General features: G+C 51.2%; 1 protein-coding gene and 1 long non-coding RNA gene across 8 annotated transcripts in view; both read right to left on the bottom strand.

The window, feature by feature from the left end:
* Nucleotides 1-517: 517 nt before the first annotated feature.
* Nucleotides 518-26129, bottom strand: part of LOC134166637 (uncharacterized) — a 59488-nt gene continuing 33876 nt past the window's right edge. Inside the window, exon 2 of the long non-coding RNA XR_009965936.1 lies at nt 518-3552. This is a non-coding gene — a long non-coding RNA (uncharacterized LOC134166637). The remainder of the gene's footprint in view (nt 3553-26129) is intronic.
* The window catches only part of SGIP1 (SH3GL interacting endocytic adaptor 1), a 49893-nt gene continuing 28469 nt past the window's right edge, over nt 4706-26129 (bottom strand). For 3 of the 7 annotated variants that reach the window (XM_062624439.1, XM_062624436.1, XM_062624437.1), the window contains exons 11-23: nt 25940-26032; nt 24369-24443; nt 21965-22411; nt 19086-19207; nt 18211-18337; nt 14283-14342; nt 8990-9101; nt 8473-8628; nt 7639-7771; nt 7151-7353; nt 6449-6513; nt 5722-5886; nt 4706-5287 (exon numbers count right to left, since the gene is read on the bottom strand). In XM_062624439.1, the coding sequence (XP_062480423.1) occupies nt 5265-5287; nt 5722-5886; nt 6449-6513; nt 7151-7353; nt 7639-7771; nt 8473-8628; nt 8990-9101; nt 14283-14342; nt 18211-18337; nt 19086-19207; nt 21965-22411; nt 24369-24443; nt 25940-26032 (1781 nt within the window). In that variant the 3' untranslated portion in view covers nt 4706-5264. Of the gene's footprint in view, nt 5288-5721; nt 5887-6448; nt 6514-7150; nt 7354-7638; nt 7772-8472; nt 8629-8989; nt 9102-14282; nt 14343-18210; nt 18338-19085; nt 19208-21964; nt 22412-24368; nt 24444-25939; nt 26033-26129 lie in introns of those variants that run through there. The other 4 variants (XM_062624438.1, XM_062624441.1, XM_062624442.1 and 1 more) reach the window with 4 other exon arrangements.

Below are 26129 nucleotides of genomic sequence, written 5' to 3'. Positions count from 1 at the left end.
CCAGCTCCAACCCCTGCCACAGGCAGGGACACCTTCCACTAGAGCAGCTTGCTCCAAGCCCCTGTGTCCAACCTGGCCTTGAACACTGCCAGGGATGGGGCAGCCACAGCTTCTCTGGGCACCCTGTGCCAGCGCCTCAGCACTCTCACAGGGAAGAGCTTCTTCCCAGTATCTAACCTGACCCTCCCTTGTTTCGGTTTGAACCCGTTACCCCTTGTCCTATCACTGCAGTCCCTGATGAAGAGTCCCTCTGAGCATCCTCAGAGCCCCCTTCAGACACTGGAAGCTGCTCTGAGGTCTCTTCTCCAGGCTGAACAGCCCCAATGTTCTCAGCCTATGTGGCTCCCATCTCCCCACATTTGCCCCCACACCAACCCCAATGTGTCCCCAAGCCAGGATGCTACACATAGCTCCAGCAGCGGTGATGATTTGGGCCAGGGACATGGTAGCCCCTGATACCTCTGCTCCGCTCCTCCGGGTACTCCCGCACCTGCAAGCAAAGCTCACTCAGAAAAGGTCGTGTTTTACAGATTTTTGTTTATTTTCAAGGAAAAAAAAATAATAATCACATTTAAATTGCAGCTCAGTTGGGGATTTAACGTGGTTCTGATGTACAGAATTCATAAACTTTGTTCTGACGCGGGGGTCCGTCGGTTGCAACGTTATGCATGGTAAATAATTGCATATTCAAGATTTTGTGAAATGGGCGACGGGGGGGAATGGAGGGGAGACATTTATAAAAAACATTATTTACAAAAAAAATGATATCCACGTCGTCGTCTTCTACCCTATAAGGCAAGTAAACATTTAAAATATGTTGGTTCATGATTATCTTCAACGAGTCAATACAGCACATTCATATTACCAGTGGTCAAATACAAAGCTTTGCTGCGAGAGTCCGTGTGCAACAAACCCAGACGGCTTTTACAGTGTTGTTTCTTTTTTTCTCTGAGAACAGTAGGTAAGCAGCAAAGTTTTCATCACAGACTAAGCAGTACCTAGGCCATCGTCCACTAAAGGTATAATATATCTCATTGCACGTTTAGGCAAAAAAGGCCAGCCATTAATTAACTTATTTAACTTAAATCTTAAAAATAGACCTGTGTATCTTAATCCACAAATATTTATAAACATTTTATACACGAGGGAGTTCATAAAATGATACAGGGCGATACCTAGGGAAATCCAATTCGATTCCGGGGCATCCTCTGGGTTCAGAGGTGTCACAGTGAGGTTCTCCTGCGCCCTGTGCCCTTCACCCACCAGAGCTGCAAACCAGAGCCCGCCCCAGTCCCTCTCTCAGACCACAACTAACATCTCCGGATGTTTTATGCCATCCAAGCAACCAGGTGATTTCATCAACCTGGGAGCACTCTGGAGTGGAAAACCCCTCCTATGTGGATTACAATCCCAACAGCCGGGCTGCATGTCTGCAACCGTTCACCCCATGTCCAGAAAGGGGGATTTCTAACAAAGAATAAGATATTCTGGTATGTTTTACCACATACTGCTTGGCCTGAAGTCCTGCTCAAGGGCAAACCTTTGAATGCTTGTGATTTTAAGAGCAACTGGCAGCAGCATTATCTGCAGTCCCTCCTAAAGGGATAGGGTTACACAGGGTGGGGGGTATTTCTTGCAATGAAATAAGAATTGAAATACTGATAATCATAAAATCTTCCCAACTCTGCAAGAATGATTTTCCTTGGGAAATTGTGAGAAAAGAAAAAATTCTGGTTATGAAATTAAATCCTTGAGACTATCATTTTTTACTGAGAAAGTTATTATATAGTGATGGTACAGATTTGGTCACACTAAGCTCCCAAAATTAAGTATTTTAACCAAGATATTTTCAAGTAAAACCAAGAAAAGGGTAGGGGAAAATCACTCCATATTCAGTGTATTGAAGTGGTTTTCTCAAGTAGATGTTGGGTTCTTGGGTAACAGACCCACGGGCTGTATTTCCAAAGTAATAAGATGAAGTGGAGCAGAATTCCTCTGTGATGCACTGTGCCACGTGCCTGGCAAAACAAAACTGCTTTCCTTCCCTATCCCTCCCTGCCTGCCAAAACTGGATGGCATTTTAACATAAAACTTCTCTTTGCCATCTATGTTTTAAAATCCTCCTATAGATAAATCCTGAAAGGGCACGCTGAAGACAAAATTAACTGAAATACCAAATAACAGCACTAACATCACTGAGTCCAACCTGCATCCAGAGTTGTGTAACTTACTCAGTATGAGATCGTGCCCACGTGACAAAGCTTTTGGGAGTGAATCCACACACGTATGCATTAAGAACTCATATCTGCTGGGCAGGAATAGGAGTTTAATGGACAGTGGCCTCGCAGCAAAATAACAGAAGAAGCTTTATAACAGGGGAGTGATACAAAAATCAAATTAAAAGCTTCTTATTTGGTAGTATTTCATAGTACTGAGCAATTTCATAGTTACTAAGAAATACTGTTAAAGGACGTTGGTCTGAAACAGGGGGGAGACTGAGATGAGCCCTTAGGCAGAAGCTCTTCCCTGTGAGGGTGCTGAGGCGCTGGCACAGGGTGCCCAGAGAAGCTGTGGCTGCCCCATCCCTGGCAGTGTTCAAGGCCAGGTTGGACACAGGGGCTTGGAGCAAGCTGCTCCAGTGGAAGGGGTCCCTGCCCGTGGCAGGGGTTGGAGCTGGAGGAGCTTTAAGGTCCCTTCCAACACAAACCAGGCTGGGGCTGTATGAAGCAGCCGACAAAACAACCATCCCTGGGGGACTTTGCCACTCTGCTCAGACACCAGCAAGGCAGCAAAACCAAACCATCAACATGGAGCAGCATCTCCTCACGAAGGTCATGCTGGGAGGGAAAGGGGAGACACATGATCCAAAGGTCCTGAGCAAACACCTAGCTGAACTACACCACCATGCAAAAACCTTGCAAAAGCAGTACACAAAAACATCCCAAACTGTCCCAAACTGCTGGCTTTGATCCCAGTGTAATGGGCTAGGAATAGCTGTTTGGTGTTTCCTGCTGGTGGCTGCAGGGGACCCTATAGAATGAGTACGGGACGTTCTCATCTCTCTACCCAAGCTGCATCCCAGCACCGCCACACACCCGTAGAAGCTACCTCTGTTTTGTGGGACAGCACAAATGGACAGGCTGGGAAGCTTTGGGTTATGGGCTTTTTCATTTAAAAAGCATTTAAAACCCCAATGCTAATGTAAACACTTTGTCTTTCAAATGAAATATAAAGTAAAATAGCTATGTTCTGGTAATATTTACATTACAAAATCCTGATTTTCTGGATTAAGACAAATCTCTTTTGGAAGCATGAGTTTATAACAATTGTACACAGCATCTACTGACTATGCAAAACCTGATTCTTATAGTTTGCCCTATATCCCTGTGTCGCAAAGGGGGAGGTTACACAGTTTATATGGATTCCTATTTCAGGGGAAAAACTATTAGCAGAATTGAACACCCCATCCAGGAGTACCAGCAAGGGTACTTTCAAAAACTGCGAAGGGAAATGAAGCTGCGTAACTGAATTGTGCTTAATCTTCTCTTTAACCTGACAGAGAGACCGAGATGAGCTCTTAGGCAGAAGCTCTTCCCTGGGAGGGTGCTGAGGCGCTGGCACAGGGTGCCCAGAGAAGCTGTGGCTGCCCCATTCCTGGCAGTGCTTAAGGCCAGGTTGGACACAGAGGCTTGGAGCAAGCTGCTCTAGTGGAAGGTGTGGCAGGGAGATGGGAAGAGATAAGCTTTAAGGCTCCTTCCAACCCAAACCAGTCTGGGATCTATGATTCTGTGTTGATACCTTTTGGGAGCAAGCACACAACTCAACCACCCTAACATACATAGGAGTCACCTTAGAACTGAAATATCTCAGATTTTCTTATTTTCTTTTCAGACAGCATTGATTTCTGTTTTCTTACGCCCCTCCAAACTGCTCTGTGAGCAAGCACTTCCCAACATGCACAGTCTGAAGTTTTCCAACACAAATGCACAAACCTAATCCTGGCAGCATTTGTGCCTGTAAAATTAGCACTATTTGTCATTGTACGCATTTCTGAAGTCCCAGCACCCTGTTCAGCAGACGCTCCCATGCTTCTCTGTGCATCTGAACAGCAAGTGCATTTCATTCTGGAAAGATCACTACTTTTCCCCCCCATATCACCACATTCTCCCAGGGCATGCACAGGGATGAGCAGCACAAGGTGCAGGAGCCCACATCGGCTCAGGGAAAACACAGAGGGGCAATTTCCACCCCACAACCTCCAGTTTAGAGTTATCTAAACCCATGGGGCTTTCAAAAATGGGGAAAAAAATAACCAAACCAGGAAAAGCAAGCAAAGGAACATAGAAATGCAACCAAAGAACTGGGAGCTGCTCAGGAAACACATCCGTAAAAACAGCAATTGCATTTCCAGGCAGTGCTGTAAGCTCAGATTTACTACCCAGCCTCTTAGCCTGCTCATTTCCTTATCTGCATCCCTGCAAAAGGGAAGGACACCAAGCAGAGAGAGGTGTTTATCACCCATGCATTCCCTGCTGGCACTCCTGAGGGTTAATCTGTGGCTGCAGGAGAACACTTGAAGGAGGTTTTTTGTAATGGAAATGTGAAGGAAATGCTCTTTGAAGTGACTTTTTCCCTTGCGGTTTTTCTGGGAGACTGAATTAGGAACCTCACATTTACATCAATACCCATCTGGAGTTAAACCAGCTAAACCTGAACGTAGAGCTTTTTATTCATCACCGTGAGACGTACCAAGGACTGAAGTAAAAAGAAATCAGCATGTCAGTTGTACTTAACTCTCTTTTGATGAGGCACCCCCTTCATAACAGCTATCAGTATTGTATTTAAATCGTATATATTGACAAAATGTAATCTACCTCTGTAAGCATTGTGCCATTCAACAGTACTACTATTAAATTTATATACCACAGTTTAAATTACATCCATTTCATGAATGGGAAAATGCTAAAACTCAAGTGTCTAACTGCCAAAATACAGCCTTACTGGAATGAGTACAATTTACAAATACAATAATTACATTTTAAAACCATTAACAATGTTACATCTAGAAGTAAATACTGTAGGACTGGTCAAGACGGTGTTTTCCAAGGAAAAAAAATGCTGAAAGTTGTCGACACTTCCAACAGAAATGTCCCGAGTGCAGGATTTAGTTCATTTTCCTTAAACTGTAATTAAAACCCGTTCCACGCACAGCAGTCCTTGGGTATTTTTCCATATTATTTTCCATAGACTTGCATAAGCTTCCTTCAGTTATCGGCCAAGTATTTACCTAGAAATGGGATCAGAAATCAGCTGTGGCGACAGAGCAGCCCTGAGTCCTGGGGGATGGTCACCCACCTCCGCCAGACCCTGCGCCCAGGGCAATGCATGAGCAGCACATGGAAAAGTACTTGTATTTCTACGCAACAATGGGGCAAAAGCTCTTCCTGGAGATCCCCAGCCCTTGCTTTCCATGCAGGACCCATGAGTGGAAAAGAGCCCATGAAATTCAAGGCTCTCATAGGCAGCAGCAGGATTTATTTCATGCAAAGGAGCTTTTGCCCTTCTGCCACTGAGCAGCCCCTGTCATGCCCTGATGTAGCAGGACCTCTGGGCTTGAATGCTCAACACAAACACTGCAAGGGCAGTCCCAGGCATGCCAGCAGAGCGGAGGGGACCATCATGGACATGGATCCCAAGAGGAGCCACCGATGAGGCACCTACCTGCTGCAAACCTCTTCTTGATGAGGGAGAAGCGGTAGCCGGCGCCGACGAGCTCGATGTCGCAGCTGGACAGCGTGCTCCCCTCGCTGGTGAACTGCACAGCCAGGGGGGCCGGGGTGCTGGGCCCCTCCGAGAGCTGGAATCGGGCCAGCAGAGACCCCACGCCTGCAATTTAAAATCCCATGAGATCATTAGAAGGCCGGAGGGGAATTCTGTGCATCCCAGAGCCTCGTTTGCCAGCCAAGGTGATGAGATGCCCAAAGCGCTGCAAGTGAAGCACACTGCTGTGGTGGTACCCAGCTCCTCAGTATCCCCTGGATGGGGCAGAGCAAACCCCCTCATCCTCCCAGCAGATCTTATCTTTTCAGACACTGCAGTGACATGATGCAGGGGAGCTGCATCAGTTACATGCGGAGAAGCACTGTGGTCCCTCAACCAGGATGCAACATGGGGCATCAGACTTCAATGCAGAGGGTCAAAGAAGCATAAGACATGGCAAACAACCATGTCTAAACCAGGTGTGTCAATACCCATCTGTGATGCCAAAGCTGTTGGCAAAACAGTACAAGCAGCACATACCACTGCTTTGCTCCTAGCTTTGAACAGCTTCAGCCCTGGCAAGTGCCAGCAGGCATCTGTGTGTCTGTATTTGTGTGCAGGCGTGATAAACAGGTTACTGTCTGATCTAATTAATCAAAGTTAATAACATGCACATTTATAGGATTACCTCCGTTTTCTGACTTCTGAGAGATATCAGGGATCTTCCACAATATCCTTTGCTGTTCGGCATTCCTAAAAACATATGAAGAGGAGAATTGGTTCAGCCTGGAGAAGAGAAGGCTCTGGGGAGACCTTTTAACAGTCTTCCAATATCTAAAGGGGCCAACAAGAAACCTGGAGAGGGGCTTTGGGCAAGGGCCCATAGGGACAGGCCAAGGGGAATGGCTTTAACCTGCCCGAGGGGAGACTGAGATGAGCTCTTAGGCAGAAGCTCTTTCCTGTGAGGGTGCTGAGGCGCTGGCACAGGGTGCCCAGAGAAGCTGTGGCTGCCCCATCCCTGGCAGTGTTCAAGGCCAGGTTGGACACAGGGGCTTGGAGCAAGCTGCTCTAGTGGAAGGTGTTGGAACTGGGTGAGCTTTAAGCTCCCTTCCAACACAAACGAGTCTGGAGTTCTTGCCAGGGATGGGGCAGCCACAGCTTCTCCGGGTGTTCAGCCCTGACCCTTTGCTTGTGGGAATGGCAAGATAAAACCACCAGAGTGGGGTTGCATGCTTCCTGCGCAAGAGGAGGACAGGTTTGGGTCCCCAGCGTTCCCCCACCCACAGCCACTTCCCCAGGATGATCCCAATCCTGCAGCCAGGACAGCTGGGTTAGGCAGGGGCATGGCAGAAACAGCAAGCAAGCTCTTCCCCAGGGGAGCAGTCCTTACCACACAGCAGGAGGAAGCACAGCTTGAAGTTTGGTTACTCCTCCATCGACGGGGACGAGGAACTGGACGTTGTTTAGAGCTACCGGTGTGGTCATTGCCTCTGTATTGTATTTGTAGTCGATGCGGAGGTCAGTGCTTGCAGGGTCACACCGCCAGCTCACTGCAAGGTTTAATGGAGTAGACTGAATACCCTGGGCAGATACCTTCCAAAATGACAGAAAAAACATTTAGTTTCCATAGGGGTGAAGGGAGAAAGCCCATTTTACAGACGCAGTAATTGCATTTGGTTTCAGAGGAGACAACACCCTGTGTTCCCATGGGAAAGTTTGAACTGGGCTCAAAACCAGGCAATCTAGTGACATACAGAAGGGTTACATGCCCCCACCTCATGTTACCTCCTCTCTGCACTAGGGAAATACCATCTTTTTCATCTATAAGTTAAGCACACATTTTTTTGGCATAGTTTTATCTCGCAATAAAGCTCCTACCTGGTATTTGAGCATATCCACATTGTAATAGGTGGCTTGTGGTTTCTGTTCCGATACCTTCTTTAGGTGAGTCATCAGATTTGGCATGTTGACCCAGAACTCCTTCGTGTTGGTGTCGCTCTGGATGTTGTCACTGCACAGAGGGAGAGTTAACACTGCATAAGCCACCTCAGCAGAAGAAAGCTTTTCTACCAAGCATGCAGGACGGCAGCGCCAGCCACCAGCTGGGACCACAATAACCCCACGTTCAGGGAAATAATCCCTTCCTCACACACATCTTTGGCTTGTCCTCCGTCACATCCAGGGAGGAACAGCAGATGCAACCTGTAGGTCATCTCGGTTTGCAAACAGGAGGTCTAATGAGCAGAGTGAGGCACAAAAGAAGCAAACCCTGTCAAAGCACTTACTCCTCTCTGCTGATGCTCTTCTGCCTGGCAAAGGGGCTGATCTCAAAAGGGGTATTCAGCAAATAAGAAGCTCACGAAGTTCAACCGGGCCAAGTGCAAGGTCCTGCCCCTGGGTCAGGGCAATCGCCAGCACAAACAGAGGCTGGGGGATACTGGATGGAGCATCCCTGAGGAGAAGGACTTGGGGTGCTGGGTGAAGAGAAGCCTCCCATGAGCCAGCTTCAATGTGCACTTGAACCCCCCATATGCTGGGCTGCACTCCCAGAGCGTGAGCAGCAGCTCAGGGAGGGGAATCCTGTCCTTCTGCTGCTTCCCCAACTCAGGGCAGGCCTCCAGGGAAGATATTCCAGGCCATGTGGTTTTGCACAGCACCCTACTTTCCTGGATCCCCGCATTCCTTTGGGATGCCGGTGGGGTGGGTGCTCACCAGCAGAGGAGCTGGGGGTTTGGCAGGACGTGCTCCAGCCTGTTGTAGTTCAGCACGCGGAAGGTGAGCACCGCTGGAGCGGGGTTGTTGGCAAAGTGTCGGGTGATGCCTGCGGGAAACGACAGCACCATCTCCCCCGTGATCTTCACAATACACCTGCAGCGCCGAACAGACACCAAGGGGGGAGGAAATGAGGGGCTCAAAATGCAGCAGGAGGGGACAGTGCAGTGACAGCCCCCTGCTTCCCTCCCACCACACTGGGGGAACAACCTCCTGTGGTCCTGAACCAGAGCAAGCAAAGTCTGGCCACTTGCTAGGGATGGGGACTGATGCTCATGGGGATGCCCCATGAGCATCCTGAGCCTGGACCTCTGCCTGGTGAACTGATAGGCCAAGACCAAAGCACCTCCTTCCCTCCTCCCTCCCCACACTCACCAAAGCCTCAATAGCACCCTAAGCCTATCCTGACCCCAGGACCACCCATACCAACACCCAGACCCCATCGGTTGGCACCTACTTGCTCGGGTCAGCCCCTTTGAAGTACGCGTTGACCGTTTCCGTGAAGGCAGCAGCGACGGGCAGGGTGTCCTGTGCCCCCATGGTCAGGGGGCTGGGGCCCCGCGATGAGCCTGCAACAGAGCAGAAACCTCCACTTCTTACCTGCAAAGAGAACCCACACTGCTCCCCCCCAGCACCAGGGCAACGGGGTGCTCCCCATGAGCCCCAGCCTAGCTTTGTGGGCAAATAATAGCAACAGGTCCCCCAGGCTTTGGATGAGGCTTTAAAAACACTCTGAAATGATTTTTCGCCCTCCCAACCCACTCAAGCAAGCAAAGAAATAATAGAGGCGCCCAGGCAGGAGCAGCATGCAGGGCAGCAAACCCCCAGCACGGCTCCGAGGGGCTGCCACACAACAGGCTTTGCATGACAGTTTTTGCAGTAGGTTTCTGGGTTCCAGCAGGAGGGATTGTGGAGGTTCCTTATCCCTTGGCTGGAGAGCTCAGGTTGCCTGTGGGAAAGTGGGATGTGGGCAGGTTTCCTGCCCTCATCCTGCCTACAGGAACCCCAACCACAGGGAGACCCTGCAATCCCTGGCATGCTCCCCTTTCCTGCCTGGCAAACCCCCTGCTCACCACACCAAGCCCATGGCACGCTACAGCACATCTGTAAATCATCCTAAATCTGGAATTGCAAAGGAGAACATGGGACTCTGGGTGCGAGAGCCAGAGCTGTCAATCCACAATAACAATAGAAGGGGAAAAGTTTGCTTTGGTCATGCTGCATATCCATGGATGCTAGCCAGGCTCTAAATAATTCATCCCTGCACAATCACACACAGGTTTCCCTTTGCTGGCCAGGAATGGCAGTCACTGAACAACAACTGAAGATGAAAACATCACTGCAAGAGGATGCCAGAAGCTCTGGGCATGGTGGGGACCCTGCATGGGGAGCAATGTCCTGCTCCCTGTGCTCACCACCGAGAGGAGAGCAATGTGGACTGCTGGCACAGCAAAGCTTTCCTCTTTCCCCCAAGGAAACTGCTGGAATATCAGCTTGGGGTTGATTTTTGGTCACTCACCCACCCAATGTACAAGGTGCTGATCCCCTGGGCACCCAAAAAAGCCCTCAGAAGGTCACCAGCCCTGTGCTATCATCACCAGTTCGTATTCGTCTGCAATGTACCATTTTGGAACCCTTTCTAGTATCACAGTCTGTGTATCAGGTTAAGCACAAGGATTGTTTTGCCCAAAACCAGCTAAAAAGGAATGGCGAAGGTCTCTGGAGGGGCAACTTCCCCAGGGACCCTGACACCCCCTTTACTGTTACCTTCATTTACAATGCCTGAATCAGGCAGGTGGAAGGGGCTATTAAGTGAGCCCAGGGTTTTGTTTAGAGCATGCAAGCATGGGCCAGCTTCAGCCCAAGCCATACAACATTAAATGCTGGCCCTGGGAAGGGCAGCACCTCCCCAGGCAGTGAAGCAAAGCAACCAAGTGAAATGCAGCGTGTTTCTGGTGAGCTCCTGCTCAGCCTGTCCTCAAAAATACCCCCCTCCCTTCTTTATCTGCTGCTTCCCACCGCTGCCCTGCTGTCTGTTGCTTTTTTCTTTGCATCTAAACAATCTGCCGGGGGTTTTGTGTGATGTACAGTGAGGTCCTGGCTCACCGCTGCATTTTGTGCGAGCAGATAATAGGGTTTGGCTGCAGGGAATCAGGGTTCGTAATGTTTCCTGAGGAAAGTGCTTCTGTCACCTAAATTACACTTTGAGTTGTGATATATTAATTGTGACAGAACGTGGCATTCGTAGGATTCCTCCTGCCTTACAAACCCATCCATGCAGGCAGTGAGTTAATGCATAAAACCACAGCCACTCCCTCACAGAGGCACACATGAGCTTCTCCAGTGCTGGGATTTTCCCTTCCAATGTCTAATGGAGCCTAAAAGGGTGTAAAAAATTAATGTAGGCACACATCTCCTCTTGGACATACATTTTAAAAGAGCCAGGGGAGTGATTTCAGCCGTGGCCTGGAATAGTGATGCTCAGTAAGAGCAGCGCATCCGGCTGTCCCAGCACCCAGGATGGGCAGGCCGAGCACGTCACGCACACAGGACAGACCCATCAGCACACACACATTAATTATCCTAATGACCCCAGGGAGGCAGCCTGGGCTCCCCAAGCCTTCTGCTTCTGAGGCCCCAGCCCCGAGCTATGCATCCATCAGGAACGCGGCCAGCATCCCGTTGAAGAGCTGACACTTCCCATCAGCGCCAGCCACGCAAAGGCAACATGTTTTGTATAAACCCTTTCCACAACACAACTAACGGGTTATCAGAGAGCACAGCCTCGCTCCACACACACGGCAACCACCCCACAGCACGCAGAATCCAGCTGAACACACTGGGATATTCTCATCATGGCCACCCAGAAATACAGACGGGGTTCAAAGTCATCAATACAAACTGGCTATAGAGGGGAGAAAACTGGAGGCGTCACTCAGCAGGGGAACACCAGGTTAATCTCAGCAGGGAAGGTGAGGGGAAGGTCTTTAGCCATCCAGCAGCAGCAAACCCCGTGATCCTTGGCAATGCAATCATTGTTATTTGGGAGAGGAAAAAAGCCACCTCCTGAATATACGTGCACTGGCACCAGCCTGGTTTAGCCTACACCCTGCACTGGGACATCGAATGAGGGGCTGGCTTCTCTTATACCAATGTGCCTTACCCCCGATTTTCAGTCTCATTTCTTCCACTCATTTCTCTGCATGTACATGAGATTTCTTCATTCTCCAGAAAGAAAATCCTATGTGCAAGAATAAACCAGCTCATCTCACATAGCTCTACCCGCAGGCTCAGGTGGCCTTTGGAAATCTGAGTCCATATGAACAGCAACCAAACATCCTCCACATTTCCAATCTGGCTTTGCATAAAGATCATGAGGATATAACTGGCATTCCTGGCTCTCAGTTCCCTCCCCACTTCCCTCATGAACCTCATTCTTCTCTTAATGGCTTCAGACACTAAACAACTCTTTCAATTAAAACTTTAATTTGAAAAGAAAAGTATACTCTATTTTAAACCCAAGAATTCTCTTCCAGAAACCTGAGAGACAAGTCTGGTTCCTCTGGAACGCCTCCACCAAAAATCCGGCTTTTCAATGACTGCTTCAGAAGTCATTTATAGAAACTTCTCCTTTTGGCAAAATGACCTGATAATCCTGGAGGGGAAAAAACCCCAACACTTGATGAAGCTTTGGACCCAGCCATATGCAGCTCACCAGGTTCATTTGCCTTATTTTCCCTACACGAAGGTGGAAAATACAGACGTGGAGTAAGGACGGCTGAGTACCAGTGATCCTGGTAAGCAGCTCTGCCCGTGTATACAGGAGAGCATCACCAAACTTCACTGTGTCTCATCACCCATGAGCACACTGCCCCACGTTCTGCAAATGCACAGATCCTAGCACAGAAAAACCCAAGCCCAGAAACGTAAGATATCCAAAAGGCCTGCTGGAGTCCAGAGGAGGCCATGGAGATGCTGGCTCTGCTCTGGAGCCAGGCTGAGAGAGCTGGGCTGGGGCAGCCTGGAGAAGAGAAGGCTCCTGAAGGGGAGACGTGAGAGCAGCTCCAGTGCCTAAAGGGGCTCCAAGAAACCTGGAGAGGGGCTTTGGGCAAGGGCCTGTAGGGACAGGCCAAGGGGAATGGCTTTAAGCTGCCAGAGGGGAGACTGAGATGAGCTCTTAGGCAGAAGCTCTTCCCTGTGAGGGTGCTGAGGCGCTGGCACAGGGTGCCCAGAGAAGCTGTGGCTGCCCCATCCCTGGCAGTGTCCAAGGCCAGGTTGGGCACAGGGGCTTGGAGCAAGCTGTTTCACAGGCAGCCAGCATTCCCTGGACAAGCTCACCTCCTGTTCCAGACCATCCACACTGGCAGTACAAAGTATAAGATTTCCGATACACCATTCCAAACCATCAATATACAAAACCACAGGAAAACCCCCAAATACTAAATGTTCTCACAGTGCTGGTGCTAGGCAGAGTGAGGAGGAGAAGAAAACACAGAGGAAACATGGTGCCAGGATATAAATACTGAGGGATACAAATGTGGCTGCTGTGACCCAGCATCAGCTGTTCCTTCATGGCCCCCTCCCAAGTCTATGCCAGGGGCTGACATTGGAATGGGGAACATCAAGTGGGGACCTTGGGACCCAGCCACTGTGGCTGATGAAAAGGCAAGAGGGAAGGAAAAAAGAAACCGCTCTCCTGGTTACCACCACCTCCATCCCTGCCTTCTGCTGCTCCTACAGTTTCACACTCACCAGAATGGGGTTTGCTCTATAAATACAAGCCCATGCTCAACAGCTAGGCATTGCAATCCCGAATCCCAGCCATTTGGCTGTTTACTGGAAGGAACACACTTATGGATCACATATGGGATCCGTCCTCCGGTATGTCGCATGCCATCAGCATCTCCAGTTAGCCCCAGCACAGCTCTGCTGCAAGCACTACAGCAGCTCCAAAGCTGGTTTTAAAGCACCAATTCCTGCTGCTAGCAAACCTCCCTGCTTTGCTGTTTTATAAGGAAACATGTTGGCATGTTGTCTGTGAGATGAGGCTTCTTCCAAAGCCTCAGGGCTCTCAGGTGGGGCTGGCTGCCCAGCACTGGTGCCTCTGCCCTGTCCAAGATGTGATGCTGCTCAGAGAAGCTGCCATCCACCCCAAAACAAGCTCTTCTCCCCCTGCATCCTCCCCAGAGAGGCTTCTCATCGACTAGGGACCCCAAAACTCACACCACCTCTGAGCAGCCACACCGGCAGCATAACCTATTGGCATTTCAGTGATGCTTGCTGGCAATGCGGCACGCCTCCGACCCCTCACCATGGAAAAATCCAATGGGAAGAGGACCGTGGCTCGGCAAAGAACCCATCACCCTTTGGTGTGTAATTAACCACACTGTGCCACAGCCTGCTCAAGGTGACGAGCAGCTCGCAAGGGAGAGTAGAAAGAAGCCCTGGTTGACAGAGTCAAGTTCCTCGGCAGTGCAAGCGGTTTGGCTCTCTGGTTTCCACCGCAGTCTCGGTATGAGAAGAGTCTTTTGGGTTTTGGTTTGTTTGGGTTGGTTTTGAATGAATAAACAGGGAAACAGATCATCGGGACAAATAGCACAAATCAGAATGATTCCGGATCGAACTTGCGATGTCATCTAAGTAGCATTTTGCATGGAAAGCCGGACTGGAGCCTTGGAAGGAAACCCCGGGAGTCAGAGAGCAAGAGCAAGGGGAGCGAGTGGTTACCGGGTATGCTATGCACTACTTACCTTCGAAAGTCAAATAAAACTTTCCTCTGTCAAACCAAACGAGGGAAGGCTGTTCATTCTCTGTATGGCCAGGAGTTGAAGCGGGATGGGAAAGGTTAAGGAGAGGGAGAGAGAAGGACACAGTGTGAGTCACAGAGCAGGTCATTTATCTCGCTACGGGGAGGGGACGAGGCGCTGCAAGCCGTTCACGTGCAAGGAAAGGAGGGGCTTGAAACTCTGGTTTTGGCTTAGCAAAAAGCAGAAAGCAAAGCTATGGAAGCCCAGATGGAAGAGTGTTTTTGCTTGCTTGGTAAGGATTTCAGAGGGGTTTCTCTTTCTTTGTCTAGAGTAGAAGCAGCTTCTTGGCTCATGCACTCCAATAGCATATTCTAACTGCACTGATTGTAGGAACCATGACCTTATCCTCTTCACTTCCAGTGATGTCTCAGACAACAGCGTTTTCCCGGTGGGATGCTGAGCCGCATGCCACACCGGTGTGCAGAATAGATGACAGTGAAACATAGGTGCTTTGTGTTGCATTTCAGGACATAAAACTTGCGGATAAACAGACACACTCACACAGAGCAGGAGATGCCTAGCTGGAAGTTTCCCTTTCCTATCACAGCCACCAGCTCCCTGCACTCAAACTGCTTCAAGAGCCACATTGGATAACAAGTCCTGTCAAAATAACTAAGGGCAGGGGGGGAAAACGACGTTTTGAGCTGTTAAATTAACCTTTTTGAACTCAGGAGGTGATGGTGTTTCACCTCAAAGTCCTTTTTGTCACTCAGAAACTGTCATGCAAGGTGCTGTGAGCGATGGGTGCTGGGGCGCAGGGTGCCCGCAGCCTCCCCACTCCAAAGCCAAGATGTCTTGAGAGCGCCCTGCTAATACAGTACCTGCAGGCGTCTCACAGCGCCTTTCAAACGTGGGCAGTTTGTCAATAAAAGCATCATCTTCTGATAACACAAGCAGAAGAAACGTAAAAGAAAGGAAACAAAACAAGAATGAGAAAGCGAATCCCAAATGAAACCGAGCAGCGCGTTTAACAACGGGAAGAGACAGAGCAGGATCTGAACGAGAAAAGGAACAGGCGCTGGCACAGGAAGAACAGCTTCTTTCCCTGCAATGAATTATTCAGACCGCACATGCAACCACAACGAAAGCAAACCAGACCAGCACAGAGGACAAGTAAAGGAAAAGGCACTGGAACAGAACGCCCAAGGAAGTTGTGAATGCCCCATCCCTGGCAGTCTTCAGGTTGGACACTGGGGCTTGGAGCAAGCTGCTCTAGTGGAAGGTGTCCCTGCCCGTGGCAGGGGGTTGGAGCTGGATGGGCTTTAAGGTCTCTTCCAACCCAACCCATTCCATTATTCTATGATTCTGTGAAATAACTCTTCCACATGCCCTCTGGACTAATTTCATCAGACTTTGCCATGGAAAACAAGAGATGCAGAGCGTAGCGGAGATGGACCCAGCAGCAAGTGCTCTCATGGGAGCTCCAGAGATCCCTAACCCACTGTTGTGCCCATACATCCCTGCTCCCTGCCCTGTACACCTTTTACCTTATCTTCTCAATATTCTAAGTGATAAACCCATGATGGGTTCACAGCCAGCACAAAGAGGTGAGTGCTGAATGGATGCTCACCCAGCACCACTGCCCACCCTTGCCCTGGCCACCTTGGTGGGGAGAATGGGGAGATGCTTGGTCTTTCCCAGAGTGGCTCCCAAACCCCATCTGCCCTTGTCTGCCCCCCATCCAGCTTATCCCAGGCCAAATCCTGGCAATAAGGCACCCACCACTTTGTCTGCATGGAGCTGGAAAGGCAAAACATGGAGATGCTGCTCCTGGCTGCCATGTTCAGTGTCCCTCTGCCATGGGGTGACCCCAGAGCCCTGATTTCATCTCTCTGCCAAGGAAAGCCCCAATGAAAGTCATAGGAGCCAGGGGACTGGAACACCTCCCGTAGGAAGATAGGCTGAGAAAGTTGGGGCTGTTCAGCCTGGAGAAGCTGCATGGAGACCTCCTAGCAGCCTTCCAGTATCTGAAGGGGAGCCATAGGGATGCTGGGGAGGGACTCCTCATTGGGGACTGTAGTGACAGGACAAGGGACAATGGGTTAAAACTTAAACAAGGGATGTTTAGACTGGATATAAGGAGGAAATTCTTTCCTGTGAGGGGGGGGAGGCACTCGGATTGGTTGCCCAGGGAGGTTGTGAATGCTCCATCCCTGGCAGTGTTCAAGGCCAGGTTGGACAGAGCCTTGGGTGAGATGGTTTAGTGTGAGGTGTCCCTGCCCATGGCAGGGGGGTTGGAACTGGATGATCTTGAGGTCCTTTCCAACCCAAACTATTCTGTGATTCTATGAGGCCAGTGGACACAGCTTCTTACCTGCTCTGAATGCATCAGCCCCCACTGCTCAGGGTGGGTACATCATTAAAAACATCAAGCAGCAATTTTTGTTCACAAAAATATGTGTGTTGGAGATAAAAACAATAACTTTTAATCCAAGAGCAGGACCTGTTGCCTGCTCAGCCTACAGAACCAGCACACAACCCCCATTGCCTCTTGAAGACCCCACAGTGATCCCTGTCCTCAGCCTGGCTGCTCCTCTCCACCAAAATCATGTTCACCACCATGCCAAGGCCACCAACAGCCCCACCAACAGCAGCCAAAGCTGCAGGACAATGGGCACAGACAGGACCAACACACCAGGGATGCTCGGGGCTGGCCAGCCCCTTGCTTGAGATGCTTCCTTTTCCCCACAGCACGCTGTGACGGTGACCAACAGCCAGCAAACAGGTACAAGCATCTACAACACCTCGAGAGCAAAGCAAACAACAGGACGGAGACGCAGGTTGGACACTCCAGTAAACCTACAGGGAGGGTTTGGATGGACACCGTGGGGATGGTACCCAGTGCACGGCACATGGAGCTGGGTGGTGATGCCACCGCTCCCCGTGGCTCATAAGGTGACAGCAACAGGACATGCTGCAGCCAGGACCATGGCCGAGCACACACAGCCACCAGCCTGGTTCGGCTTCTCAGAGGGTTGGGGTTCCAGCTCCCCATTTGGAGCCCATCAGCCAGCCCTCACTAGTGATGGACTGCAGAGCTCCTTCCCCACCACGCGAACCAGGAGGACTCATCACAGAAGACATGGAAAGGAAAGGAAAAGGAGGAAGGTGTTCCTGGAAGATGGAGCTGCGGGAAGCAAGGGGCAGCAGGGCTGGCAGCCGGGTGGGATGGCAGGGATGGAGGAGGAGGAGGGAGCGCCAGCAGCCAGGACAGAGGGGATGGAAGGGATAGAAGGGTTGGAAGGGATGGAGGGGAAGCACAGGGCGGAGCCTGGCATATGGAGCCTGGGAGCTGCCAGCCAGACTTCATTCACACTTCTTGTTTCATGCCCCAGCGAGGGGCCTAAAGGGGTTTGGCAAAAGCCATGTTTTTCAGGACATTACTCCAAAAGAAAACTACAGCACTTGTGTCTGTGTCCAGGTAAGGGTTAGGAAGGGCCTCTTCCAGGACCCATTTCCCACTGCCGCTTTAAGGGGAGGTTTGAATTTAGGTCATTCAAAGAGATACAGTATTAGGTGTCTCCTGGATCCCAAGGTCTGGCTTCCAGCCCCGCTCCCCTCCAGGCACAAGCATCTCCCGCCATAAAAAGCTTATTTTGACCAAAGGTACAGACCATAATCACCATGTATGTTATATTCACTTGGTGACAACCTCTACCTTCACCAAACAGTCATCTTTCCCAACATCTGGGGCTGCCACAGAGCAAGCTTCCCTAGCAGCATCACACTCATGACACATTGCACCCCCCCCCAAATCCCTCTTTGCGTTTAAAAGCCCGATGAAAGCTAATGAATGTCAACCCAAAGAACCATACTGAAGGATGTTCAGAGGTAGGAAAGGGGAGAGAACAGCAGTGCTGTATGTGTTTACCAACGGTGGGAGTGGTGGCTGCACTCAGGGAATTGGTGGAAGATATGGAAGAAGTGCTTTCAGCCCGGGCTAAAGGTGCTATCGGAGGAGGGCTGGAGGAGTGAATAGGAGGGCTGAAAGGCCTGGACTGTAGAGAAACATAAAATAACAGCAGGTTAAAGGAAATATGCACAGCAACATTTGCATCAAACAAACAGAAGCCTTCCCATCAAGCCGTAACCCTCTGCGTACCTCCAGGCCCACTGGTGCCACTGGCATCCCAGGGCAGCCCCGCTGGGTTAGTGCAAGCCTGAACAACTTTAGTTCTTTTAGTGCCAACGGCATTTTAGTCTGGACCTTGAAAACTGCCGGATGATTCCCAGCATCTTGAGGGTCTGGGTGTTTGAAGTCCCCATCCCCACCGAGGATGGCAATTCCATGGCCATTAGATGGATTGAACGCACTTAGCGTTGAGAAGGGAGCAGTGCCCATCACGTGCCAGCTCACCAGGGGTCAGCTCTTTGGGTCCTTAAGGATCCTTTTTGGGTTCCAGGCCAGCTGGATACAGGGGCTTGGAGCAAGCTGCTCCAGTGGAAAGTGTCCCTGCCCATGGCAGGGGTTGGAGCTGGATGAGCTTTAAGGTCCCTTCCAACCCAAACCATTCTGGGTTTCTGCAATAACTTTATATCTATAAACACTCTCTATAACTTACCTGAAGCAGCTTGGACAGAACCCAACAGCCCAGCCAGCACATTATGGTGATGGTCACCCCCTCCCCTAGCCAGGCACCCTTCCCAGCACAGCCAGAGCTGGCTTGCTCTGCTCCATTAACCAGGCTGGGAATGGAGACCCACCACCCCTCCCGGTGCTCAGCACGCTCCTGACCATGAACATACCACATCGGCCACAGCAGGCTTGCCGGGGGGCAGCTTGGGCCGGGAGGGGGGCCGGGGTGGTGGCGGTGGCGGGGTGCTGCAGGTAGCCAGCGGCGTGCCGGGGCGAGCCGGGGATGAGGAACCTGCAACAGAGGAGAGCTGTGAGTGCACTGCAGGCTGGAGCCAGAGCTGCCCACCCCGTGCCCGTCTGGGTGCATGGACCTCTCCCCCAGGAGCTGGTGTGGGTGCTCACACATGCGCTGCACACGCTTCCGTGGATCATTGCTCCGCACCAGCAGCACGGAGGATTGCTTTTTGGCATCGCCGATGCGAGTGGATTTCTCACAGGGAATGCCTATCTGTGCTGGGTACTCGACTCCCTCAGCCAGGGTCCCTGTGCTGGAGGAATCTTATGGCTTTCCTGAAAACCACACATGGGCAGGAGGAAAACGATGCCTCACCCCTGCAGCAACTGATGCTGATTCCCCAGCTCCTGGGGTGGCAGAGCCAGTGAGCAGGGTCAGTCCCCCACCATGGCAATGAGGGGTCCTGGTCAGAGGGGTAAAGCTTTGCCTGAACAATGAAGAGTGGAAGAGCAAGGTTACCAGATTTTCTGGAAGCTTAATGTGTTTTCCAGCCCTCTGGAAGTGTTTCTGCTGTTGGGATTCCTGTGCTTCCCAGCAGCCACTGCCTTGCTGCAAAGGGGAACTTTCTGCAGTCAAATAGAAGCGCTATCCGATGCTGAAGAGGATGCTCAGCAGATTGTTTTGCTCCAGGTGCAGCAGTTCCCCCCAGGTAAGCTCAGACAGTAAATCCTGGCTGTTCACTTGCACAAGTCCAAAATTCAAACCTTATTTATTTAGAATCCTAACCTGGAAACCAGAGTGTTGATTTTTCCTTCCTTATCCCAGTGAAAGCCTGACAAAACAGGAATTATTCAGGGAAAGCAGCTACCAGCACTGTACGAGTGTCAGAAGGTGGAGGCTTCAAAGGTGCCCTTTGCTCCAGCTCAGAAGCAGACACCAGCCAGCCAAAGCCCTGCTAGACCTCAGCTTTCATGCAGGGAGGTTTAGACTTCAGGTACTGAAGGTCCCTGGGAGACCCATGTACCTACCTCTAGACAGTCTCTACAAGAAACTGTGGCACCAGGTTGTAAACCAGCATGAATAAGAAGCCTTCTTAGATGCTGGGCTTGGAGCAAGCTGCTCTAGTGGAAAGTGACCCTGCCCGTGGCAGGGGGTTGGAACTGGATGAGCTCTAAGCTGCCTTCTAACCCAAAGCATTTTATGATGATTCCATGCTAGTCCCAGCCCTTGGTGACACCCAGGAACCCAGGCAACCACGGGACATGAAGGCAGGAAGGTGCCCTAGGATGGTTCTGCTCCATGGCATGTGAAAGCCCAGGGAAGGGTGCAGCAACAGTGGTCATGGAAAGGTGCAGAGGGCAGGAGCAGGATGGTGCTGGATCCACACCGTGCATCCAGACCGGCTGCCACAGGATGCAGCTTTCCAAAGATTTCCATGATTTTGATAGGGGATTTCAATACTGCATTTTTAGAGCCTGCTGTCCTGGGTAAGGCTGAGGTGTGAGTGGGCTGCAAAGCACACCAGACAGGAGATGATTCCTGGGGAGGACACATGGATCCTCCCAGGCAGGCAGTGCTGCCTCACCAAGTGGGTTTTCTCCATCCATCCGGAGCCACCGGCACATCTGCATCCTGCAGATCTCTGCTCACACATGGCACTGGCTCACTTGGCATGGAGGTGGGGAGCAGTGTGGGAAGAAGCTTGCTCCTTCCTGCTGCCAGTCTCCTGGAGAAGTCTCAGCTCCAACCAGTGCCCCAGCAGACAGTCCCTGTCCCGCTCACCCACCCCACCAACCCAGCACAGAAAAGACATCACCACTGAAGCAAAGCCACACTTGCAGCAACAGCCACGCTCAGGGGGATGGCCCCAGCACCCTACATACACCTGTGGAGGTGGCAAGCCCCCAAAGCAACAGCATGGCCTTCACGCTCACATGAGGCTGGTGACAGCGGTTGGACACCCAACACACCCATCATCTCCCACCACTGCCTGCATGGATCTGCAGGGGTAACCCTCCAGAAAACAACTTTTCATGGATGCGGGATTGCTGGTGCGGATGGGATTTGCGCATCACACTTCACTGGTACACAAAGTGCCCTGGGGTCAGCCTCTAAAGTGGCATGATCAGGTTGCACCTCCTCAAGCACCGTGGGCACTGTGTAAGCTGACCCCTGTGAGCTCCTTCGCCCTGATGGGACACAGACATTCATAATTCAGCAGGCGAAGCCAGGCAGCCAGCACCATGCTGCATGAACCGCTCGGGTTCTGCCCTGGTGAGAGGTTCACCATGGAAGCTGTCCCTCCAGAGCTGGCTGGGCACCCAAGCTCTCATGGTTGAGTGACTAAGCACCATTCAGACCTGTGCCACCTCTGAGTCATTTGGTATCTGCCACCCTGGGGTGATGATATGCAGTGATCTGTCCATCTGCAACAGATTTATACCCCCCTTGGTCTGAGGCTTGCTCAGATCATTCACCTGACATGTTTCCACCTATGTTCACTCTGAAGCCTGCTGAGGATGGAGCTGCTGCAACAGCCGAATTTTGCGTGGTGGGGGTTATGTGGTGTAGCAGAAGTGGGAAGGACAGCTCGGGGAAGCTTTGGGAAAAGGCTGTCAGAGCCATCCGACCATCAGACACGCAGCAAGGAGCAGGGGAGAGGAGGACACGGGAGGCAGAGTGCAGACGCTGGACGCGGAAGCACGAGACGGCTGGGCGGGAGCACGGCGCTGGGCACAGGCACAACCAGGCGGGAAGGGGAGGACGGATGCGGTCACGGCCACCCCGAAGCACAGCCAAGGCCGCGGGACGTACCGCTGGTGCTGCCCGTGCCGCTGCTGCCGCCCGGTCCGGGTGAGGAGACCACCGTGCGGTAGGTGGGAGGCGGAGGGGGAGGCGGGGTCGCTCTTTGTCCCAGCCCAAAATCTTTGGGAGAGGCGACCGGCTCCAAGTTATCCTCCTTAAGGTGCTCCGAGACCTTCTTGGGAACCTCTTCCAGGTGGAGCGGTGAGGGCAGCGGGCGCGAGGGCTCGGCTGCCGGGGCACCGGCCGGGCTGCCCGCTGCTGCCGGGGACCCCGCTTTGTCCCGGGGCGTCCGCTCCGGAGTCGCGCTTTCCGGGGATTGATCGGAAAAATTGACCCACTTGTCTCCTGCGTTAACAGCAGCAGACTTGGGGGAGAGCACGGGGCCAAAGATGCTGTCCAAGTCATTGATGGACGGGAGTTTGTCACCTTTGAGCTCTGCTGCTGTCTGGTCCCCTCCTGTGGTCAAAGTAGTTGATTTGACAACTTAGCATGAACCCAGAGCACCGTGGTCGCGCTATTCTCTATGGGGCTCTACATCAGCTACTTCCTACAGGAGATGCTTTAAAACCACCTTTTCTTATAAGCTGCCACGGAATATAATTCATGTGCAAGAAAGTTTCTGCATCACATCATGTGCCATGCAGAATGGACCACACTGGACTGAAATACATACACTGTATGAGAGAGCATGCACCCCGAGCCAAGACTTCCTCAGCGTCATCGCTTCACACACAGCAGTCCCATATCCTCCCAAAGCCTGGAGCTGGCTCTCGGCCTTTGCTCTCTGCCATCCAAATGGTATTGCTACATCATTATCATCACTCTGAATTATCAGCAGATATTAAACTTATGCACTCAGCTCTTGCACAGTCCACTAAATATATCTATTTATAAACACATACATCTAAATATATCTGTTTAAACATGCTGGCTTGACACTCTCAAGAACTAGGACTGGGCATGCAGTGCAGGGAAGCAGACAAGGTGTATGTATTTCAGTTGCAAGCAGCAGCAGATAAGGGTATTTTAGGGCTCTGCTCACTGAGCTACCACACGTTGTTCCTATCCAACTTCCTAACCAACACAGAGACAAGGCTCATCAGCAAAGTGTTATGCATCCAGAGGAGGGAGATCCTCCTTCCTTTCTTTGGTGCCCTGTTTTCTTGCATTCATCTTCCCCAAGGGCTGGAGCCTGGGGAACTGGCAGCTCTCTAACACCAGGAAAGCTGCCCACTGCTTTGTGTTGCACAGATTGAATGGAAGGATGGAGTGCGGACCATGGCCCTGCTACAGCCATGTGCATATGGATAACAGTAACATGCCCTCTGGGCTCCTCGTGTTGGCATCCCACCCCTGTTCCTGCATTTGTGGGGAGCCATCTGCTGTTCTGCGTTTAAGGGATAAAATACAGTCTTGCTAAGACAAGGGGAAAGAGACTTCTGCTGCTTGCTCTGCTTGATGCACAGGCTGACGTGTGCAGCACGCCGGACCCCAGCAAATAAACCACAGCACATGGCTGGGCATCACGTTTGCTCTGGTTGATGTCTGTAGGAGAACGCTCTGCCAGCCTGGCTGCTCACATGGACGAATCAAGCTATGGAGCATGAATGAAATCCTGACAGAAAGAGCAGTCAGCTCAGGCCAGGGGATTTCTTCATGGTGATGACCCCCCAAGGTGCTCAGTATGATGTGGGTGCAATGAGATGGTCTGTACCCATACAGTGCCCTGCACAAAGATCGAGAACACACTTTCCTTCCCCAAACCAGCCCCCCCAGCACACAGCACCCTGCCAGCAACATGAATTATATGCTTATAAGCACTTTATGTCCTATTGCAGCATTCAACATCATCTTTCAAACCCTTCTTTCAGGCTGTCCTTGGTTCCAGGTACCATTTCATTCTTTCTCCAAGCCCTAGGGAGCTTTTCCCGCTGTCCCTGAGAGCACTAGGAGTTTGGGAGGGCAGGACCAGCTATCCCCCAGCACAGGCAGGCACTGCAGACCCTGTTATTTCATAAGCGGACTGCGCAGTGCTGCTCCAAGCAGTAACAGTGCTCTGTTTATTCCCAATTTTGGGCAGGACTTTAAGGCTAATGTTGCATTTCATTTCTAGAAAGGAAATTGATCTAGAAATGAGACCCATTCCAAAGGCACTGGGGAAGAGAGAACATTAATTTTACCAGTATGACACCAAATTGGGTGTTAAAGGCATCTCTGCAACGATCCTAAAGCATCACCCCGACTGCAGCATCCGCTGAAGCACCACGGATGCAGAGGAAGGAGGATGCACCAGGAATAAATCTACATCCAAAACTCAGCCACAGGGACGCTACACCCCCCCCCCCCCCGAGCAACCCTTGGATCAGGCTTCCAGGGCTGTGGAATGGCACAGAGTGTGGTGCTGGGCTTTTACCTATTCCCACTGTCAGAGGAGAGCCGGTGCGTGGCGGCGTGGCCGGGATGTTTTTCGGTGGGAGTGGTGGAGGTGCTGCAAAAAGAACAGAGAGAGGGAAAGATTCAGTGGGGGTGCATTAGGAATCATGGAATCCTATAATGGACTGGGCTGGAAGGGACCTTAAAGCTCCTCCAGCTCCAACCCCTGCCACGGGCAGGGACACCTTCCACTAGAGCAGCTTGCTCCAAGCCCCTGTGTCCAACCTGGCCTTGAACACTGCCAGGGATGGGGCAGCCACAGCTTCTCTGGGCACCCTGTGCCAGCGCCTCAGCACCCTCACAGGGAAGAGCTTCTGCCTAAGAGCTCATCTCAGTCTCCTCTCTGGCAGCTTAAAGCCATTCCCCTTGGCCTGTCCCTACAGGCCCTTGTCCAAAGCCCCTCTCCAGCTTTCCTGTCAGCAGGTTTGCTGGGAAAGGAGGATCTGGCAGCATGGAGCAACAAACAATCACTGGTGGCTTTTCTGTTGGGTTTTCATTGTTGGTGGTTTTCATTTTTAAGCCTTTGATTGGACTGATGATTTAAAACCCTGAATTGCCATTTTAATTAAAACCCGTAGCCTCTGAGGCACATACCTGCCTCCGCGTTCCTCACGTGCTCATCCCGCATGAATCCGGGATGCTCATGTGGGAGGAGGAACATCATGGCTAATTAACCCAGTGTTGCTTTACAGGGGTACTTTGGCAAAGCAGATGCAGATTCAAATAGGTTGGAAAGGACCTTTAAGATCATAGAGTCTAAGGATGCTATGTAAACAGCATCCAAGTCCTAAACACCTGGAGGCTTGGTTTCCTCCTCTAGATGCAGGTCAGCACCATTAACCATGGGGTCCCTGTCTCGCTTGGAATAAGATTATCCTTAAGGTTCCTTCCAGCCCAAACCATTCCATGATTCTATGATGAAGCAACCATTCCAATCACGAGCATCACCTTCCCCTGGCAAGCTCATGGTGTGAGCAGGCATTGCCTTGACCTTGCCACATCAGCACCGGGGCTGGGGATGGGTTTGGCATGAAATGGGTTGTGTTAATTGCTAGTAAGGGGGGAAAGGAGCAGGGGAGCAAGGAAGGAATAACTTTGCAGCTAGGGAGGAGGATTCCCCTGGCTGCACCAGGCAGTGGGAAAAGTTCCAATGAAAACCAGGGATTTAGGGCTGTTTGCCTGGAGAAACCGGTGCTTCCAACCTCAATAACCAGATCATCAGCATGAAGGATCAGGTGCTCCTTGCTCTGAGGGCAGGGTGGGTTTAATCCCTGGCTCCATGCAGGCCACTTGCCTTGGCTGGAGATGCACATTTCCCCAGGGAGGCTGTGCATCATCCCCCCCGCCTTGGGTACCATCCATCCCGTCCTTATCCAACCTGTGTCCTTCCTCCACCATCATCACTGAAGCCAGGGGAAGTGAAAGCCTCTAACCTGCTACGTGATTAAAACCTGCACAATTCCAGGAGTTTGGATGAGGGGAAGTTAAAGCTTTGATTCAATTTCTGTATATATTGAGTAATTTCTGGTTGATACTTGCACGGTCACTTACTTCCAGTTGGAAAAGGTCTCGGTAGCTTTGGGGACTCTATGCTTGTGTTGACGGGCTGGACCGAACCCCATATCTCAGGCTGATCTATAGTGGCTGGAAAACAAACAGATACACATGTAAAGGTGATGATAAACCCAACAGTCCAACAAATACCAACAGACAGAGACGAGACACACTCACGTGACGAGAG

The sequence above is a fragment of the Pezoporus occidentalis genome, unplaced genomic scaffold (genome assembly GCF_034315485.1).
Source record: "Pezoporus occidentalis ecotype Australia unplaced genomic scaffold, CSIRO_AGI_Poc_V1 ctg267, whole genome shotgun sequence".
NCBI classification, from domain to species: Eukaryota; Metazoa; Chordata; class Aves; order Psittaciformes; family Psittacidae; genus Pezoporus; species Pezoporus occidentalis.
This window is presented reverse-complemented; position numbering and strand designations above follow the sequence as displayed.